At 61.5% G+C, this 21,045-nt stretch overlaps 1 protein-coding gene across 3 annotated transcripts in view; it reads left to right on the top strand.

Moving 5' to 3' along the window:
* Positions 1-4,238: 4,238 nt before the first annotated feature.
* LOC308053690 (BCL-6 corepressor-like protein 1) overlaps positions 4,239-21,045 on the top strand; it is a 36,717-nt gene continuing 19,910 nt past the window's right edge. Inside the window, exons 1-3 of one of the 3 annotated variants that reach the window (XM_080365245.1) lie at positions 4,239-9,943; positions 17,665-17,808; positions 20,717-20,807. In XM_080365245.1, the coding sequence (XP_080221371.1) occupies positions 7,797-9,943; positions 17,665-17,808; positions 20,717-20,807 (2,382 nt within the window). In that variant the 5' untranslated portion in view covers positions 4,239-7,796. The remainder of the gene's footprint in view (positions 9,944-17,664; positions 17,809-20,716; positions 20,808-21,045) is intronic. The other 2 variants (XM_080365244.1, XM_080365246.1) reach the window with 2 other exon arrangements.

Below are 21,045 nucleotides of genomic sequence, written 5' to 3'. Positions count from 1 at the left end.
AGCCTTGTGATGAAACCGGAGCTGGCAGGGATCCCTCCAGGTCTCTCCTCCCTTGTCCCACACATGGTGTGCTCATGCCAGCTGCAGAAACGCTCCCCAGCCAGAGCGAAGGAGCGCAGGCCCAGGGAGCTGCTGCTGTTCCTGGGAAACACGTGCCCTATGCCAGGGACGCGTCCTACCCTGCTGGCACCACAGCCTGCCCAGGAGAGCGGCCAGGCAGTGTCCTCGGGCAGCAGCTGGTCCCTCGGAGCCAGGGCAGGGCTGCCACAGTCACCCTGCTCCCCTACAGCCAGGTCATACCAGGGAAAGGGGGGGTTTGCAGTGGGGGTGCGGCACAGGCACCCACGGGGTTGGGAGCGGGTGTGCAGCCGCTCCCCAACTCCCACCCCAAGGCCACGCAGGGCTGTTCCGTGCTGGGTGTTGGCACTCTTGGGTGGAGGGGAGGTGGGGGCTGCCTGCACTGCTGCCCGCCAGGGACCAGATTGGGTGCGCTGGCCCAGCCGGCACCCTGGGGCAGGAAGATAGTGCTCACCTGTGGCCAGGCCACGGTTGTGTGTTATGAATTTACCCCAGGGTGGGGGAATAAAAAAAAAAAAAAGGAGAGGAAGCGGAGAGCCCCTCGCTGGCCTGGTGGCCCCAGCTCAGAGCCCAGCTTCCCTCTGCCCTGCCTGCCCCAAAAGGGGTGGGAAACCTTCACCACCACAGCCCCAGGGGATGGCGGGGAGGGGTGGGGGGTGGGGTGGGTGGCCGTGTAGGGGGTATTTCTTGTTTGTTTTAGTCAAAGCTGAAGTGTCCTGGAGCCAGGGGAAGGCAGAGCCCAGTGTGGGGTGCGTGCAGCCCTCTGCCTGCACCTCCACCTGCCCACAGGCAGCCCTGGGCTCACTGTAGCCCCACTTTGCTGGGGCTAGCTGCATCCCCACAGTGCCCCTGGCACCGACCTTCACGGGGACCCCTCGTTATGTGCCCTGACCCAGGGTGGTGCCCGGCTTGTCCCAGTACCCGGGCCACCTCACCTCCTCCAGCTCCCAGCCTTGGGATTCTCGTAAGAGTACCTGGGCTGGGAAGGGTCTTGGGAGGCCTCAAGGCTCAACGCCAGTGAGTGCGGAGCTGGCCTTGGGCTCGGAGCGGGGTCTTCAGAGTAGTGTCCTGCCATTTGGCTGTCTGCAAGGAGGGGAACCCCAAGCACCCCTCTGGTCTCTGTCCTCATATTGAACCCACCCTGTGGCAAAGAAGGACTGTCCTGCTGTACTCTGCACGGTGTCCCCTGCACCCCTGAGGAGTGGCTTACAGCCCAGTGGGGTCTGGCCCTGCCTTAAGCTGGGCACCTTAAGTTGGTACCTTCCTCAGCTGCCCCAGAGCGGGAGTGATGCTCCCCACTGGGCCTGGGGCGATGATAGCACCAGGGCAGCCCCCTCCTGGGGTGCAGATCCTGCAGAGGACCAAGGCCACTAGGTCTGAAACCAGCTCAGGCTTCAGTGGAGCAGATGAGTTTACTGTCACAAGCTGGGACCACCTGAAGCAGCAAGAGGGACCTGCTGACACATGGCCCCTCGATCCGGAGGCTGCCTCACACTGAACTTTGGCTGGTGAGTCCTGTGGCGTGAGCATGGCTGTTGCTCTGCCAGCGTTGAGAGGGGACAGCTTCAAGCCATGGATCTGGATGTGCCTCATCTTGCGCAGAAGGGCAACACTGGGCTGGACTGGGCTTGAACTGGGGCTTCCAGTATACAGAGGTGCTTCAAAAATAAATGTGGAAAGCATCAGCGTGAGCTGCTGGGAATGAGTTAGAGGAGGCACCTAGATAGAGTTGGGTCACTGGCACTGCCGTGCTGGCCCCTCTGGGCTGCTGGGCCAGCTTGTCTGTCCCAGCACAGGCTCCTCCAAAGCTGCAGCACTCCTGCATCAAGGGCAACAGTTGTCCCTCTGACTTCCCTGCAGAAATAAATTTCCTCAGTGCAGGAAAGCCAGCACTTGGGTGGTTTTTTTTTTAATTAAAAACCAATTCTAGGTCTGCAGACTGCTGCAGGAAAGGGGGATGTTGGGGATGCCGGGGATGCCCGCCGGCAGCGGGGAGAAGGGGGAGAGAGGAGCCGTGGCTGGGGGAGCCTATTGTAGGGGGAGTGTTGCTTGCTGGGTGGGAGCGGGCAGGGGCCTGGCATGAAGCGGGGCTAATGCAGGCTGGGGGGCGGCTCCCCCCGGGGACTTTCCCGGCCTGATCCTCGCCCTTCCCGCGGCACGCTGCAGCCTGGCTCCCCTCCCGGGGCGGCGGCGGGGCCGTCCTCCGGCTGCCACACGAGGTGTCAGTCGGTGGGTACCAGCAGCCCCAGTGCCGGGAGACACCCCCCCAGCCCGGGCCGCCCCCTCGGCCGCGCAGCAGCCCACAGGCAGCGGGGGGTGGGGCGCACGCCTTCCCGCGGCCGTGCGAGCGCCGTGTCCCTCGGGAGAGCTGCGGGCGGCCGCAGCTGGCCCTCGCTGCCCTACTTTCCGGGCTGCGCCGGGCCGGGGCTGCGGCCGCTCCCGGGGCCGGCGGGAGCGGGGGCTCGTCCCGGCCGGGCCCGCGCCGCCCCGGGAGCGGGCAGGGGACGGGCAGCGTGCGGCGGGGCTCTGTCTCTCCCATCGCGGCGTGCCCGAGCTCGGCGCCGTGCCAAGGAGGCGGCACGGCCACCGCCGGTGTGTGTGTGTGTGTGTCCCCGTAGGGACCCGGCCGGGGGGCGAGCCCGAGCCCATGGGCCGCTCTGGCTGCCCGGGAGCTGCTGCTGTGGCCGGGCTCCTGCACCCGCTATCCCGGGAGACCAGCAGGAGCTGAATGAAAGCTAAAAGACACATTTAAAATCAACAAATAAAAGGCTTTTGGTAGCTCGTTTTTTGTTGTTGTTTTGTGATGTCTTCGGTTTTTTTAAATACAGGCTATAAATAACCTGCAAAATATTTTGTCTGGGCTATTTCTGAGGGTGAAATCTCGGCCCTCTGGCTTCCCATGCTGTGGGACATGAGTGCAAGCACTGGGTCCATCATGGTCCCATCCCAGCTGTTGAGGAGGGTCCTGCACCCTTGCTTACAGGGATTAGGGTATTTCCACGTCCCTGAATGCCTCCAGCCCCCATGGCATAGGAAATGGTCTTCCCTAGAATGGGTCTGATGGAGCCGCAGGGTAGGAGAGGGGGTAAGCCCCCCCCAAAAAAAAACCGACAGAGGCAGGAGTCTCTGCTTGGCATGGTGAGGAGAGAACGGGGCAAGGGAGGCAGATTTTATGTCGGTATTACAGGTGCAGGAGTTGCTCCCCCTATTTTCCCTGTCCTTCCTGCCCCCATGCCGGGACCAGGGGTGGCCTGTGCACCACCCCCTGCTCCCCCAGGCTTCCTTCAGCCTCGGAGGGGGGTCTGGCTCTCCTCCATCACCTCACAGTCATGGGCACCCTGGGCACCCCCAGTCCTCCTGCGGTGGGCACCCGGTGCCCGGCCAGCACATCCCGGCCTGCACAGCCACCACAGCCGCGTTTCCGTGGAGATGGCATCTCCCGAGCCCGCACAGCCTGAGCGGGAGGGTTTCCATGGAGATGCTGTATCCAGCACGGCACAACCTGAGCCAGAGATTTCCGACGAGATGCTGTAGCCGGGACCCTTGCACCCGCAGCAGCGGCAGCTCCCTGGGCACCCAGCCACTCCTCAGCCCGAGCCCGGTGATGTGCACTGGGACATGGGCAGTCACCACCTTCAAAGAGTTGCTGGGGCTGGAGCAGTCACCGGCCTTATCACCCATCCAGGGTGGGGGCCCTGTCACTTGGGTCGTGCTGTAATGTCACATTCTGGGTTTCCCGGAGGTAACGGGTCCCTGTCTGTCCCCAGCTGGCTGGGGAGGAGATGGGAAAAGCCCCCATAAACCCCCGATGGCTTTGTCCCAGCTGGCACCCTGCAAGTCCCACAGTGATAATGCTGGGCACATCGGGGGGCCAGGGAAGGATGCTGGGGCTGCCGGGCAGGGTGTGGGGCACTGCGCTGGACTCCCACACCTGGGGAAACAGGGGAGCCAAGCCCCGAGCCAGCAGCGGCCCGGAGCTGGGGGTTGCCGGGCAGGGCTCCAGCAGAGCCGCGGCACCAAAAACCTCCTGGGAGGGAAATGAGGATCGCCGAAGGGGCAGGCTGGAGGCAAAGCTCGGGCGGGCGGGGGGGGGGGCGGGGCGGGGGGCGAGGGGAGGTTGTTCAGACAGATGTCCTCACGGCAGGCGGCGGCACGGTACGTGTACCCTGGCCGGTGCTACAAAAGCAGCCTTCGTTTAAACGCAGCTACCGCAGAGGTCACAGTCATGCGTTTTGCACAGAGTGAAACCCTGGTAAAAGGCGAGCCCCAGCCGCAAAGACAAGAAGCAAGAAGCGCGGAAGCGCCGCTGGGACACACGCGTGTCTGCCGGACACGCGGGGCCGCCCCCGCCCGCCTCAGCCCCTCTGCGCTCCCCGCTCCGCCGCCTCCACGTCCTGCCGGACCTTTCCCGGCTGCCTGCCCCCTGCCCGACCTTCCCCGGCTGCCCGCACCCTGCCCGCCCCCTGCTCGAACTTCCCCCGCTGCCCGCCCTTCCCCCGCTGCCCGCTCCCTGCCCGCTCCCTGCCCGCGCCCTGCCCGCACCGAGGACGGCCCCGAGCCTCCGCCGTGGTTCCCTGCTGGCAGGAGCGGCCGCGGCCGGGTCCCCCCGCGTCCCCGTGCGGAGCGTGGCAGCCCCCATCCCCGCGGCGGACAGCTGCAGGCGGCAGCCGGGGAGGCGATCCCCGGGGCTGCTGGCACTGCGCTCGGCGCCTCGGGCACGGCGTGTGTTGCGGCCAGCGGCCGGCTCTTTGTCTCTGGTTATGATGAGGAGCCCTCGGCAGCTCCCGAAGCCGGACCTGGGGGGCTCGGGGCTGGAGGACGGAGAGTACAGGAGCCGGGGTGCGGTGCTGCAGCCCCGGGGCCGCAGGGCCGCAGGCCCAGCTCTGCCCGCAGAGAGCTGCCCTCCTCCTGCTGCACGGTCCTCGGGAAGGGGCTGGAGCAGAGCCGGGGCTCCCTGCGGACGCCAATCCCACTCCATTGGGCTCCTTGCCTGTTTTCTGGGGCTCCCCAGGCACCCTCAGCTCTGCTCACCCACTGTGTCCTCCCCTTCATCACTTCCCCCTGCCTGCTCTTGCCCAAGCTGCCAGCTCTTCCCTTGTCTCCCAGGCACAGCACGGTTCCTCCCCGCCTCATTCCTGGAGCCCCAAACTCTCACCCGCCAGCATCCTCTCAGCCCAGGACTTCTCCTGGGGATGCTGTGGAGGAGGGCAGCAGAGGCAGCGCTGCCCCACTCACTGGAGGCAATGCCTCATTTCCCCATGCTTTTCCAGCCAGCACGGAGGCCAGCCCATGGAGCACGTGGGGAGGAAGAGGCCAGCCCCGAGCATCTTGTGGTGCCCGTGGAAGGTCCAAGGTGAAGCAACACAGAGTCTCAAACCATGAAACCCCCTCCCCAATGCAGAAGCAGCATTGCTTTGGCCCCAGTGGCTGGGTTCAAAATGTCAGCATCCGAGCTCATAAGAGATGCAGTTTCTCACGCCAGAGGTGGGACTCCATCACACGTCCCTCTGTAGTCCCTGCTGCAAGCCCCTTCGGGGAGCTGGGGGAAGAGAGGCCGCACAGCACAGCGGCAGGCAGCAGCCTGGCCCGTCACTTCCCCCACAGTGCTTGCAGCCTTCCTGCCTGCTCTGCCATGTCCTCTAGGCATGAGCAGGCAGGAGTAGAAGGCAGCGCTCTGATGAAATTGTCATCTTTTAGCTGCACCTTCAAACACACTGCAAAAGTGTTTGTTATTGAGTGGGGATGGTTGTGGAAAGCAGGAGGACAAGGTCTGTGGTTAGAGCTGATGCCTCTCATTGGTGTTACTACACCAGTAAAACCCAAGTGAGCTGCCTGCTCACTGCAGATGGAGCAGCACAGAGGCTCCTTCTTTGGAGCAGAAGGAAAAGCTCCAGGAAACCCAAAGAGAGACCACCAGAGCCCGGGGCGATGGGCTGCCCTGACAGGAAACCCCCTCCCTGGCCACATGGCTGGTTCCTCAGCCACAGCTCCATCTTCCCAGTGATGCCCAAGCTTTGAGGCTGGGATGTCCAGTGCAGTACCAGCCTGGTGACAAGACGCTCATGGGATATACAGCTGGGCATGGCATCACAGCAAGCAGGAGGTATCACCCCCATCATCCTCCTCATGGCGCTGGGAGCTGCAAGCCATCCTGGCCCACAGCAGCTGCCACCACCCTTGCAGGAGAAGACTCTGTGATGCCCCACTGAACTGGAGCCATTCGTTTGCATCTCCTGGCCTGCCAGCCCAGCTGGAGAGGCAGAGAGCTGCTCAGGGACAGGCAGAGAGACCAAAATAGTCCTGAAAAGGGTTTGAGGTCTCCCCACCCATGGCCTGGCAGTGAGTGGAGTGTGCCATGTGCCAGTGGCGTTGCTGCAGCCGGTGCATGGCTGGGTGCATTTGCCAATGTGTTTCTGTTTCTAGCTTGGTGGAAGAGGGAGTAGTGTGGATCCTGCCCAAAAACCAGAGTGAAGGGGTGAAATATATAGAGAAGAAAAAAAAAATGAAACAGTAATAACAAAAGCAGCAGCAACATTGGCTGCAGGCCAGGTCAGCGCCGAGCATTTGAGCCCCCACAGTTCCAGGGACTGCAGTGAGCAGAGGATGCACAGCCCCTTAGGTCCAGAGATCACTCCAAGCTCTTGGAGACCACTTGGGTCCCACTGGACCTGTGGAGCGCAGCAGAAGTCCTGCTGCCCAGGCAGGCAGTGCGGAGGAATTGCCGAGGCATGGCAGCAGCCCAGGGCTGCCTGCCACTTCCCGCGTTGCCCGTGGCCCAGTGGGCTCGTGGGAGTTGTGTCCCTGAGATGGGGGCGAGCTAAAAAGAGCCTCCAGCTCCACCCGCAGCAGGCAGCCTGGCTTCCTTCTGTTGAGAAATTACTGGCGAGTGCTCCCAATCGTATTTTTGCAGTGTGTATCGACAGATGATTCATGTTGGCCTTTCTGCAAGTTAGTCCATGACCAGTGTCCGATTAACCACGCTCCCCAGTGAGGGATGCTCCTGATTCCCCAGACTTTTCCGTTTCCTTGGAACACTACCATGAGAGCCACGGAATTTTTCAGCACCACCTTTTAAGGCCCCTGGGTGCAAATTATCCCATCCTGAGGATGTCAAAGTGTTAGTAGTTTCTAATTAAACCAGGGAGGAACAGAACGGTGTTAGAGTATGCAATGGTGGGATGCGGAGCCCTCCCGGCTGGCTCCACGTGTCCCTGAGTGCAATTCCCACAGGGATGGGGTGAGGTCAGCTGCAGGATAAGGCCATTACTCGAACTGTCTGTTTTTAGTTGCACTGGGATGCAGATAAGGTAGGTCCTTGTAAATCCATAGCCGGTTGCATGCCTGTTGCAGGATGTGCCTGCCCGGCTCCCTAACCACCTGCCCAGCCTCCAAAATGCCTGTTTGAGCATCTTCTCTGCCCACAGCCTGGCTGGAGGCAACAGGTAGGAGAAGGCATGGATACCACAGAGGAGAAACTGAGTAATTCCCCTCTGCAGGAAGAGTTTGCTCCCTCCTGGCCTTCCTCGGCTTAGCCCTTGCTTTCTGCTTTCCCCTGGTGCTGCTGGTCCCTCACGTTCCCCCTGCTACCCCTTGCAGTGCTGCCTGCAGTTACCAAACCTCGCCCCAACCCACATGCCCTGTATGCTCAGCACCGTCCTGCCCACGGACCTGTGGCCCGAACCGCTCCCAGAGCACGCCTGCATCCCCACAGGGGCAACATGCATCGTCTCCTGCCTGAGGCTGTTGTGGCCTTTCCAGCAAAAAAAAGAAGAAGAGCTCGATCCCTTTCTGTAAGATATTTTTCCCTCCCTGAGGCAGAGGAAAGGCTTGGTGCTGAGGCTGTGGAGGATGCTCCCGGCAGCAGCAGGTGCCACCCCAGATGTGCCAGTTGGGGGGACACCGCAGCCGCCTGCGGGATAAGCCCACCTCTTGGGAAGCCCACATCACACGGGCCGAGCTGGGAAGAGATTTTGCCATCCAACAGGCCAGGTCCTGGGCAGAAGAACGGCGCTGGAGCAGAGCGGCAGGTCCCAAATGCACTCCCCGGGGCAGCACCACACCGCAGGGGCTCAGAGCAGCACGGACCCCACGGCGGCAGGGAGGGGACCCCGCCAGCCCCTCTGGCACCCACGAGGGGCCCAGGGAGCCGCGGTGCAGGCGCAGCACCGTCCCCCTCCAGACCCACCCTGACGCCGTCCCGCGGCGCTCCTGCGTCCCCTGCCCCGGGGCCGCCCCCCCCACCCCGGGGCGGTGACACCGCGACCCTTCTACCCCGCTGTCCGCTCGCTCCCGGCAGGACGGGCCCCGCCTTCCCCCTGTGCGCCCGCGGGACCAGTCCGTGCTGCACGTCCCTCCGCAGAGCCCCGCGCCGTGGACGCGGGGGGCCGCAGGGAGCCCTGCCCTCCCCCCTGCCCGCCCGCGGCAACGGCGGGGCATGGCGGTGCGCGGAGGCCGGGGAGGGAGCCGGGCCGGAGGCGTCGGATGGGGCGGCGGGGCCGGAGCGGGGGGAAGGCCGGGCCGCGGGGCCGGGGGCGAGGCCGGGCGCAGGCAGCGCAGCCCGTGTCAGGCGGCGGGGCAGAGGCGAGCGCGGCGGGGCGGTGCCTGCGCAGGGCCCGGGCAGCCGGGACACGGCCCAGGGCGGCGTGGCGGGGCCGGGCAGCGAGTGCCCACCCAGCGGGGCCGTGCCGGGGCGCTGCGGGGCCGCCGGTCCCCGAGGCCCGTGCGGGGGCCGGGGGGCGGCGCGGCCGCGGGCCGGGCGAGGCTGTCAGTTACCGGTGCGGTGCGGGCCCGGCGAGGCGGCCGGGCCGGAGCAGGCCGGGGGCGCGCCCGAGGTCGCTCCGCTCCGGGCACCGCGGCGGGGGGCGGGGGGGTGGGTATGCGGCGGCCGCCGGGCCTGCGGGCCCCGGTGCTGCGGGCGAGGGCCGGTGAGAAACTTCCAGCCGCCGCGCCGTGCCGCGCCGTTCAGTGCCCCGCATGGCGCGGGGGAGGCGCCTCGACCCCCGCCCGGGGCCGCGCCAGCCCCGCAGCGCTGCCCGCCCGGCGAGGCACCGGGCCCGGGGCGGGGACGGGGGGAGCACCCAGCGCAATCGCCGCTGGCGCGGGGGTCCCGCGCCCACCTCGGCCGGGCAGGCGGCTCCGCGGCCGCTCTGCCGGGCCGGACCGGCGGGGCTGCGCCCGGGGACACCCCCCGCGGCGGGCACCGGGGACTGCGGGCGCCGCGCTTGCTGCCTGCGCTGCCCGTCCAGCGCTGCCCGCTGCCGGGCTCCCAGCCGCTGCCCGGGCGTGGAGAGAGCGCCCGCCCTCGCCGCCTCCTCCACCTCCATCCTCCTCCCCGCGGTGCGGAGCGAGCGCCGCTCCCCGGTGCGGGCTCCGGTGCCCCGGCGCGGGGTCGGGCGTGTGTGTGCGTATGTGTGTGTGTGCGTGGGGCTCCCACCGCGCCGCGCCGGGCCGTCCGCGGAGCGCGGAGCGTTGCGGCCCCTCCCCGGGCGGGAGCGGCCTCCTCCCGCGCCCCCTCCCGCGGGCTGTGCCGGGCGCGGAGCCCCCTCCCTCCCCGCCCGTTCCCTCTCCGGACTCGGCTGGCTCCGCACAGCCCCCCCGCGCGGGCAGGGCTGGCCGCACGGCACGCCGGGAGCCGCAGTCCTCGGGGCGGCGCGGCGGCCGGTCGGCCGGCGGCTACCGGACTACAGCTCCCGTCAGCCCCCGCGGCGGCGGCTCGCTCTCGCCCTCACACTCCGGCTGCCGCTGCCAGTGTCTCCGCCGCCGCCGCCGAACCGCCGCTCGCAGCGCCCAGTGTCCGACCCACCGCCTCGGGCAGGGGCCCGCCTCGGCCCGCCGCCCCCCGCTGCCCGCCCGGCTCGGGAAGCAGGTGCGTGCCCGCCTCCAGCCGCCCCGCCGCCCCGCGCCGGACGCCCGGCCCCCGCTGCCCGGGCACCCCGGGCCCGCGCGGCCCCGCACCCACCGCCGGGGGGGGGGAAGGCGGACGGCAGCGGGCGTCCCGAGCCCCCCGCCCGGCCGGACCGGGTCGCCATGGAAACGGTCCCGGGACACCACCGGGGGTGGCGGCGGGGGGGGCTGGTGGTGGCGCCGGGTGGGGAGGGGGGCGGGCGGTGGCGGCGGCGGCGGCGGCGGCGGCGGCGGTGGGTGGGCGGGTGGGCAGCGTCCTGCGGCGGGACAGCGGGCGGGGACGGCGGGCACTGACAGCGCCGGTCCGGGGGCAACGGACGGGCGGCGGGCTCCGCTCCCTGCCCCGCGACGGCGCGGCGTGCCTCTGCCCTGCCTCGCGCGGCGGCTCCGGCACCGGCACCGGCGGCACCTGCCGCTCCCGCGGCGGCGCGGGGGGTCCCGGGGCGGCGGGGCGGGGCGGCCGCCAGCGGCGGGACGGCGGCGCCGGGCGCTCGCGGAGTTTGGCGGCGTGGCCCGAGCCTGCCCCGGCAACCGCCGTGCTCGGGGCCGGCCGCGTCGGTAGCGGCTTCGGGGGCCGGGCGGGCGGGCGCCGGGCGATGGCGGAAGAGCCCTCCCCGGGGACAGAGCGGCCGCCGCCGTCGCAACCTCCATGATCGGGGCTGCCCCGGTGCGGCGGCGCGGGGGCCCGGCCGCGGCCGCCGGGGCTGCGGGATGAGTGGCGGCAGCTCCGCGCGCCGCTGGGGAGCGGCCCCGGGGGCAACTGTTGAACCGGGGCGGGCACCGTGGCCGGGGGCTGCGGGAGTCGGTGCGGGGAGCAGCGCCGCGGGGCCTGGCCGTCGGCGGAGTTTGGGGGGGGGTGTGTGCGGGGCGGAGCCGCCGTGTACCGGGCTGGGGCGAGGGGGGGTCCCTGTGCGCCTCGCGGGGCGCCGGTGGCGGCGTGGGGCCGTGGGCCGTGCCGCGGCCTCCCGGGGCTCAGGGAGTGGGACGTGCCGCGGCAGGGAAGCCCCCCTGGCCGTCCCAGCCCCGGGGGCGTCAGGGTGCGTTCGGGCCTGACCGGTGCCACTCCTGCGCCGCCGCCGTCCCCCGAGCCGGTGCGACGGGAGCGGCCGGGCCCCCCGCCTGTGCCCAAGGTGAGGGTCGGGCAGCGGCAGGACCGGGCGGGAGGAGGAGGTGCTTCCTGCCGCCCTCACCGGAGAGGAAACCAAAACTCCTTCGGTGGAGTGTCGGTACTCGGGAGGCTTATTGCTGGCGTCTCGGTGAGCGGCATCGGTACCTCCATCCGAGCATGGGTGAAGCCGGTTCAGGAGGGCACCGTCGAGAAGGTCTTTCAGGCTGAAATAAAGATGAGGCAAGTTTCTCCTCTCAGAGCATCTGCTCTCCAGCACCCTCATGCTTGCCTGCCACCACCGGAGTTGGGGGGGATCCTTGTGAGCGAGGGGCCGACACGTCCTGTGCCCTTCGCAGCATGCCCACCTCTTTCTTTCGCCATGTCTTTTTTTCGCCTTCCCTTCCCCACCCTCCCTTTTTCATCATCCTCGTCAGCCTTTGGGTTTAGCCAGTCCCAGTGCCAGCGCAGTGCTGGAGGCTGCATGGTGCCCATCGAGGGCACCAGCTCTGTCACTGTCACCTGTGTCTGGAGATGCCTTTCTGGGGGGGTGTCGGAGACCCAGTGCTGGTGCAGCTTGGCCTTCAGAACAAAACCGCCCTTGGGACCTCTGGGCTCTGGCATGCCAGCTTGTCTCGTGGGGACAGGAGGCTGTATTTTGTGACAGCAGGAAATACTGCTCTGGATGCAGTATTTCGGATGGTCTGCACCTTGTCAGATACTACGTTTTTTAACGCTAGCCTCCTCAGTGTCTCTTTTATTCCAGTTCTTAAAAATTTGTGAGACTGGGCTTTCATGGGGACAGCCTTGCTGTCTCGAGTGAGCAAGTGTTTAGTGACACCCATTGCACCACATCTGGGACTTATTATGAACGGACTACTGAACATGCAGCAAACTTTTATTTATTTTTTTCAAATGGGGATGGATTTTTTCTTTTTTATTTCCAATTCATCGTGCCAAGTATCTATAATTACTTGCGGTGTTACTGTGTCTTTAAATCAGCTTAAGCAAATGCATGTAGGCAAAGCCTGGCTCAGCTCCGCATCAGTCGGGGCTGCTGTACAGCCAGTGGGAAACCAAAACCGAGCTTGGGGCTGCCGCGCGGGCCACAGGCCGGACCCTGCGTCTGGCACTGTCTCCCACCACAACGGGCAGTGAAGGTGGCATGTCCTGTCCGTGCTGCGTTTTGTTCCACCCCAGTTGGTGGAGGTCAATTCTGCTACGGTTTCTGACCTCTGCATGAGTGGTAACGTAATATAAGATAAACTGTTTCCTTTTTTTCGGTTTTCTTTTTAAAATTTTTCCCTTGCTATGTATCACACCTGTAGTGAGTCCTGCGAGAGGACTGTCAGGATTTTTTTGATTTGATTGTGTAATTTATTTTTTTTTTTTTTTCAAGCAGTTGGCTTTAAAGGGTTTTCTGAAGCAATGCTCAGAGTTAAGGCATCTCAGGCACCTCTCAGGATTGGTGCTCACTCTGTACCTCTGTACCTCAAATGGATGCCCAATAATCACATAAAAAAACAAATATAATTTCTTGCCTGTGTTACTAATGGCAACAAAGATTGCCAAAGTGAACAAACTATTGCAAGTGAAGGAGACCATTCCCCTCGATGCAGACCGTTTCCTTCTGGCCCATTTGAGCCTCTCTGAATTGCTGCAGGGGCATGTGCTGCCTTATTCCACTTCTTTTACTCCCATCAAAGTAGCCGTCTCGTGGGCAATGCACTCTTGAGTGGCAAGTCCTGCTTGAGTTTCCAGCAGCCTGCCTAGTTTTGTATTTGGTAGCCATCTGGGGGAAGGAAACCCTGCCTGCGAGGTTTCGGTCCTCTCTGGGAATGAACCTTACAAAGGTGTCTTGTGCGGGTGTGTTTCCAGGGTCAAAGTGCGTCCCTCCCGGCCTTCTGCAGTGCCCCCTGGGCAAAGGAGCCGTACAGCACCTCGGAGAGGTGAGCTGCCGCATCCTCCCGATCTCTTGCTGCAGAGGGATGTGTTGGGCTTTCCTCTTTTTGATACCGTAGGGCTGGAAAGTCTTCCTTTCCTTCTCTGTGCCACTGGCCCACTTAATGCAGCAGCCGAGAGCGCTGCTGGCGCGAAAGGAGGCACCGCTGACGGGCAGCGTTTTACTGTGTCTGTAAAGGTCCTGCAGCCCAGCCGAGCGCATTGCTTTATTTGTCAAGCTGCACTGAGTTCCTACCGATGTGATCCACTATGAGATCTCTGGAGCTGGCTCTTGGCCTCGTGAGGCTTGCGCCATGGCTGCTGCTCATGCAGCAGGGAAAGGCGAAGCTGCTGTTCGTCCTGGGGAGCTTGTGCCGTCGTCTGAACCCTGGCTGCTTGGCAATGGTGCATATTGCCACTTGTCAGGCCCTTGCTGGAACGCTGTCGTGCGGTGCTCTCCAACCTGTGTTGGGGAATAATGTGCCTGCCCATAGCCCAGATGCAGGGAAGCCTTGCACTGGGGGATTTTGGGAGTCTGGCTGCTGGCGTTTTGGTAACTGTCATCTTGTGCCTGCGTAGTCAGCGTGCAGCTGAGACAGTGGTGATCTGTTGGCATGTAGCTCACGTGTTGGTGCTGGGATGGGGGAGAGGAAAGGTAAGTGTCTTGAAATCCAAGTCATTTTAGTATTTGGAAATTCACAGAGCAGGAAAATGCATGAAAAACTTCTTGTGGGGGGGGGTCAGGGAAGCACAGTCCTAAAGTGGAATGTGTTTGCACTGTGGAGAAGTGGGTTGGTATAAGCTGTACCTGTGAGGAACGTGGGAAAGCCTCCCTTTCTGTACCCCTGGGTCTTGGTCCACCCAAATTGCCATAGAGTTGAATGACTAGAAGATCATGGCTCTGGTTGACCTGACCAAAGCAGTACAAAAGTGAGTTAGATTAGGTGGCAATGTAGATGTGACATCTGTTTGGGCAAATGCCAATGGTACAAAACGCTCCAGTAAAAAAACAAACTGCTATCCATGGCTGGAAGTTAGGTGTCGGCTCAGAGAAGTTGCTGTATGTATTTGCCAACATAAGCGCTTGAGAAGCTGAGTGTTGAGTCAGGTCAGAGAACGGATCTGGCTGAGTTGTCACTGTTATTTGCAAGGTAGGGAGGAGACTGGATTTCAGTGGGGTAGCTTGCAAATCTGTTGTGCAAATCCTGTACCCCTCTTCCCCATTAACACTGGGGTGGGAGGTGTGTGAGGTGCAGTGTTGCAGTGGAAAACTTGATTAGGAAGCCTTACCTTGGGCAACTCAAGTTAGCATCCCTGAGAGCTAGGGAGCAGGCAGGATTTTAAGAGGGGTCATCTTGGAGATTATGTGGGCTTAATTATCTTCAGCTATGAGGGAGCTGGTAGGTGAAGGCAACAGCAGCCTGTCCTGCCACCCTCAGCTTGACCTGTGTTGAAATGACAGTTGTCTCGGTGCTGTTGTGATTTTAGTGCAAGGAAGATTTGTCTAGAGATAATTATTAGAAAATACCCATTCCCGAAGAACTTAATCTCAGGAAACTTGTTTCCATCAGCTGGACAGTGGTATTACATAACAGAGAGTAATTTCTTGACTTAATCCAAGGGAACTTCCACCTGTAGCTGAGCCATCACTAACCTGAGTAAAAGCATGCTTTTACTACAAGGAAAACATCTTCTGCTTTGCTTTTTCTGGAGCCTGGAAGAGAGACTGGTTTGCAGAGTAGCATCCTCTCCTTTTGCAAAATGATGAGAGGTTTTGCCTTAATGAACAAAAAATACCCCCGTTCTTTTAATTCACCACGTTAGTTTGATTAAAAGCCTCTCCAAGGGCTTGTTGTTGGTGGTGAATGTGTTCGGCACCTTGTTCACAATTCTTAGAGCACATTTTGTTTTGAGAGGTGAAGGAGCTTTAATACCACATGACGAGACTCTCCACACAAAGTGTTGTGTTTATGTTCTTATTTCATTCTAAACTAGTTTTCTTTGGCATTACTTAGAATTGGCTGGGCACCTATTTAGCTAAATCAAAATAAGACTGTGGTTTCATATATACTTCCTTTGGCAGACGTGGTGATTAAGCAGATTCTGTGCCAGTCTGTGCCCTCTCTCCTTCTTGGTGAACCTGACCGAGGAGCTAGTATGGGTTAAAACCAGTCCAGCCACAGGGGAAAAGGGGCGGGGGGAAGAAAAGGTTTTAAACAGAGATCAACTCCCTGATCAAGTTTACCAGGACCCTGCACATTTTCAGTGACATGATTGAAGTGGCGAAGGGAAAGAAGGGCTTCAAAAATTTCTTCAACAGCTTCTTCTACTCGAAGGCAGGCATGTGAAGCCATGCCCTAGTTGTGTTCTCCAAGGGGTTCCTGCTAGTTTAATTACATCTGATTAAAGTCATTTTAAGCTGCACCAAGTGAAGACAAAAATTTTGCTCGGTTTCCTTGTGTCGACTCGACTAAAAGTGTGTTTGACCCAGGAAGGCTGCAGTTGCTCTTTCTGGTTTGGCATTGCATCGGGAAGCTGCTCATCCTTGCATTTCTCAATAAACTTCCTGGGCTGCCTTCTTAAGGGTGCTGCTCTTTTGCTGTTCGTGCTGGTTTGCACTGGAGACCACGTCTGTTGTTTTGCCCCCAGTTTATTCCTTCTCTGAGTTAAAATATTGATGCTTTTTCTCTTCTGTTCTTCTTCATTCCCTGTGAAATGCCTGTCTTTGGCACGTGTCCCACATGGTCTGTGGAGGATAGAGGCCAAGAATTCATGAAACAGTGTCTATCTCTGTTACTATGTCCTGCTGGCTGTCTTCTCGTGGCCGTTGTGCCTCCTCTGTTGACCGGTTCTCACTCAAGTACTCAAAATGTGCTGTTTCTCCCAGCTCCTTGTACCACGCCACTATCATTTTTCCCTTGCCAAGCCCGTTCTCGGGTCATGCCTGATCTGTGCTTAGTTGAGGCTTCAGCTCATCTCCAACTCCTTCCTGTTCTACATCGTGCAGCCGTGTGCATCCCCTTCCCCCATTGCACAGAAGGTCCCTTTTGATATCTTCTGAAGCATCTGTCCTGCCACTGTGCTCAGGGGCAGAACTTTTCTCTTTCCCTTCTTTCAGTTTAGCCTAAGATGGTGAAATCCCCGCAGATTGTTTGTTCCCCTATTTCCTTTATGTTGCATTTCTCTCCAAGCATCGAAAGACTCCTCCCCTTCCTGCTCCAAGCCACCTCTCATTCTCTTTGGGTATGACCCTGCTCTCTGTCTTAGCGTCTGCCTGAGTCTCCCTCCATTATACAGTATTTCTTCCATCTTAAGGTATGTATCTTTTAGCAGGTTTCCCCCTCTTCTCGTAACCTCTGATTTCCCTAGTTTGTTTGCTCACTTGTGCCCTCATATGTGCAGATGGGTCAGTTGCTTCTTTTTCGCAAACAAGTTACCTTGCCCCGATTTCTCCTGGGTGCCTGACCCTTCTTTCCTGTCTGGAGGATCCTCACTGGCATGTTTGGGCTGGGGTGAGGATATCTGGCAGCAGCTGTGTTCAGAGGTGTCATTCAGTTCCACATCTTGATCCCTTGAGCTGCTGGCTGGTAGATCCCTGCGTGGCTCGTTTCAGCATAAACGGATGGTGCAAGCTGCTTCTTGTCCTGTTCAGTCCTTCTGTCACCAGGAGGTTTTTCAGGGAAAAGACAACCGAGGGAGATTTGGGATCATGTGTCACTTTCAGCTTCTTCCCACTCTCACCCGCTGCACCAAGAGCATTGCTGTGGCTCTATGCCTGCTTTACCTTCGTGTGTTTAGTATTTCTCTGAAGCGAGAACCTCTTTGACAGCATCTCTCTCTGCCTTTTGGCATCAGTCCTACTTGGTTCGACCAAGTCCACTTGTTAGCACAGTAGAGCCACTCTTCCTTCGTTGCTTTTTCCCTGATACGACTTGAGCAGCAAAGCTGCCTTAATGCTTGAACACCCAGTGCTGCACGATTGGCTGCAACGTTCTCCCTCAAAAGCTCCTCCAGCGGACAGTGAATCTTGGATGCTCGTGGATCTCTGGATTTCCTCATGTTTTCCACCCGTAATCCCACTGAATACCAGCACCTTCCTGACAGAGGGAGGGGATAATCACTTGATGGCACTGTCTGCGGCCCTGTTGGCAAACCTCTGCTCCCCTGCAGGGCACCCCAGCTGCCTTCTTGTTTGAGGCTTTCCCCCTTGAACCCGCTGTGTGCCAGTTTATGAAAGTTATATGAAGCTATGGGGATGCCAGCATTGTAACAGACCATCATGAAGAAGCTTGGTCTTGCGGCTCACTACCGGGGTCTGGAGGCTCCTCTGGAAGGGGGAGAAGAAGAGTGGAGGACTCTTTTGAGGGGTGCATATGTGTGCAAAGGCACCTGTGTGAAACTCTCAGGGTAGCTAGAGGTTTTTGGCAATAACATTGTTTAATATGAGGATGAACGTACCATGGATTCTGTCCCAAGGCGCTACTGGTGTCTTCTAGCCATCTTCCAGGCACAGGTGTAGCATTTTGGGTATTGTACCAAACCTGCCTGACAGCGAAGCTGTGGATGGCTCTTTTTCAAGCAAGGTTGAATGCGAGCATCCCAGGGAGAGTTACTAATCCTCTGTTTTTCTTTTGTAGGCAGAGTGGCCCCGTGAGCCCCAGCAAGTCTCGGTTGGTGACGAGCAGCTGTCATGATCTCTACAGCACCTCTTTACAGTGGGGTGCACAACTGGACCAGCACAGACCGGATTCGCATGTGTGGCCTCAACGAGGAGAGGTGAGGTGCGTGGGCGGCATGGTAGGGGAAGGAGGAAGAGAGTGGAGAAAGTGCGTTAGGGATCGGGAAAGGCTCCGGGAAGGGAGCTGGTGCTGGCTTAACCTGTTCTTACTATGGTGTAAAATGGACTGAGGTGCAAAAGAGCTGCAGGGAGGGGATGGGTGTGTGGTTAAACAGTGGCATTCTGTGCTGGTCCCCACATCCCGTGCTCCAACAAGGAAGGCCCACAAGCAGAGCATGCTGGAGTTCTCTGCAGAGGAACTGCTGGCTGCGTGTAGCTGTAGTGCATCCATGACGTTGGTGGGTGACAAGGCTGAGTTGTCTGCATGTGCTCTTGGCTTCAGCAGACGTGTGCTCTTAACTGCCAGAGAGGGGAAGAGCTTGACCCGCTGCGAGCCAAGCAGCTAAGACCTGTCGGCGGTGACCCAGGAGGGTTAGTACAGACCAAATGATTAGAAGGGAGAGTTGTGACATGCCACCAAATAGGAGATTAGGGAGGATTAGTGGCTGGGAGGCAGAATCGATCAAGACGAGTTCTTGGGCTGCCCCGTGGCTTTGCATCACCTTTTTATTCCACAGCTCTTGGGGGAGTTCTCAAAACTGATCAGTTTGTGGCTTCCTTGAGGCTACTACGTGCGTTCATTGCATTTGCCAGAGCCAGAAAAGTTTGACGGGCTTGAAGGCAGCACGTACCTGTCGTTCCTCACTGTGGGTGTTGAGGCTTTTGGCGGCGAGTCCTCCGAGGGCCGGTCAGAAGAGCGGTGGGACAGGGAAGAGTTCAGACTGTTGCTTGAGGCAGACATGCGGGCAGAGATCATCTTCAGCCCTCAGCAGCCGCTTGGCCTGCTGTGTGTCCCTCAGATAAGAGCTGGGGATGGCGTTGCCCTCTGCCTCTCCTAAACCACTTGGAGCTACTCCTAGTTGACAGCAAACATCAAAGCTCGGGGTGCGAGTGAGACGGGCACAGCGGGCCGGCTGCAGCCGAGCGCTGTCCCTTGGCTGCCTGCCCCGCTTGGGGCCAGGTGGGAGGCAGCTGGCACCGGCTGGCCGTGCTGTCCCCGTGCCCTGCAGCCGGGTGTGGTGGGCTCCCCACGCCGCGGCACGGGCCGGCCTGTGGAGGAGCCGCGGTCGGCGGCATTCGGGGCCGGAGGCGGGGCAGGCCGCAGCACCGGGGCCGGGGCTGCCGTCGGGGCCGTCCCGGCAGCTGGCAGGGCCTGGGCCCGGCACGGGGCAGAGCCGGCCCCGCCGCCCTGGCAAGTAGCCGGTGGCGGGAGGAGGCGGTGCCGGTGGCGGGGAAGGGCCGGGCCCCGCTGTCCAGCTCCCGGCCGCTCGCCCGCCGTGCCGCGGGCAGCCGGCTGCGCTCGGGCGCCCCCTGGCGTCTCACCGCCGCGTCGCCCGCCTGTGTGTGGCGGGCCCCGGCCCCGCTCCGCCCGCCCGCCCGCCCGCCCGCCTGAGGGCTCCTCGGGGACCGGGCTGCGGCGGCGGGCTGGCTCCGGGACCCCCGCTCCCCGCCCCGCAAAGGTCCCTCTCGCTCCGGCGGGGCCGGGTCTGCCCTAGCGCGGGGCTGGGCCCCGGGGCCTGGCCACGTCCGGGCCCCCTTGTGCGGCAGCCCGAGCCCCGCCGGCTGTGCTGAGGCGGCCTGGGCCCTGCCAACCCGGCCGCCGCGCCACAGCCCGGCCCGGCCCCCCATCTCCCCTCGCTAGTGACAGGCCTCTCCGGCCTGCTGTGGCCAGGCTGGGCTGGAGGGGCCCTGCCAAACTGCTGCCGAGGGGGCAGGAGCCGCTCGAAGGGACCAGGCTGTCACGGGGGTTGTGAGGCAGCCCGGAGCGGGGTGCCTGTGCTGGGGATGCGGGAGCCTGAGGAGAAAGCTGGCTCCTGTAGCTTGTGTCCATTACTTTGTGGTGAAAGCCTGGGGGTTAGGGGAGCAAATCCAGAAAAATCACGTCAGCAGCAGAAGCTGAGCTGGAGGTTGGTTCCTTCAAGAGTAGAGAATCCCTGTGGGGTAAATACTGCTGGGGCAGGAGTGTCCCAGGCCAGGGCACTGAAGACACAAGCGCTGTCTCCTGTGCAGGGTTCTCGCAGATGCCAAGAACAACTGTCTCCTCGGTGTGCTCCATTTCCACAGAGCTCACAGTCCGTACCCCAAATTCAGGCTTTCCGCTCAGAAACTGTCTTCCAAAGAGAAAGGGTCAGACGCGCAGGCCAGCAGGGCACTGCACACCGAGGCGGCTGCCCGCACCTGCTGCTTCTGTTACGGACGGCTTGAGCCCAGATAGCTTTGGCGCTGGGGGGAGATGTCCACCTGTGGCTGGCGGGGAGCAGCAGGGCTGGGCTGGGGAGTCCCAGGGCAGGGAGTGAGCGTGGCTGGGAGACAGAGGAATGGGGAGTGCGGAGGTGCCTGTGGAAGAAGAGACGGGCAGGATGGGGCTCGGGGGAGGATGGGACTGGAAACGTGTGGTGGGGCAGAACAGGAAGCGGAGGGGTTGGGAGTGGATGTGTGGAGCCGGACTGTGGTGCAGTGCAGCGCAGCCAGGGAGGGCTGGGCTGGCCCATGGTGACACCAGGGGGTGTGTGCCAAAATGGCCATGGGTAAGGAGGGTGCACAGAGCTGCTGTGCCACAGAGAAGGTCTTGTCAGGCCCGTAGGTGGTGTAGGGTAAGCATTTCTGTGTGAGGAGGTGCTATCCAGCGGGCAGAGCTCTGGGAGAGGGAGGCCGCAGTGGACAGCAGTGTTCCTCATCCCCTCAGCCTGCAGTGGCCACATAACATGTGTTGATGAGGAGCTAGCTACCTGGAGCAGGCATGCTGCTTCAGGCTGCCAGCTGATCTGCTGTCCCATGCGGGGACAGGGAGGGGTAGGATCCTGGGAGGGTGTCTTGGGCTTTCGTAATGCTGTGTCTTGTTCCTCGACTAGGAGAGCCCCCCTTTCTGATGAGGAGTCTAAAACGAGCAGCTCCCAGCACTTGGGGTCTCAAGAGTTTTGCGTCAGCAGCAGCCTTTCCGAGGTGAGCTCCTCGTGTGCACATCTGGGTTCAAGAAGGCTTTCCCTGGTGGAACAAGCTAAACAAAAGCATCTACCCTAATGGGTCTCGCAGGCTCCTTCTTGAAGGTGGTGCACTTAGGTGCAGTAAGGCAAAGCAGCGCTCTAGTTTGTCAAGAACTGTTTGCCATTTCTGCCTCTGTGTCCTGAGCGGGGCATAGAGAGGAGGTCCTGCCTGTTGTGCTAGGAGCCACTTTCACAGC

Source organism: Falco punctatus (genome assembly GCF_963210335.1).
Source record: "Falco punctatus genome assembly, chromosome: 15".
Classification (NCBI taxonomy): Eukaryota; Metazoa; Chordata; class Aves; order Falconiformes; family Falconidae; genus Falco; species Falco punctatus.
Note: the sequence above shows the minus strand (reverse complement) of the source record. Positions and strands in the feature narration are given on the sequence as shown.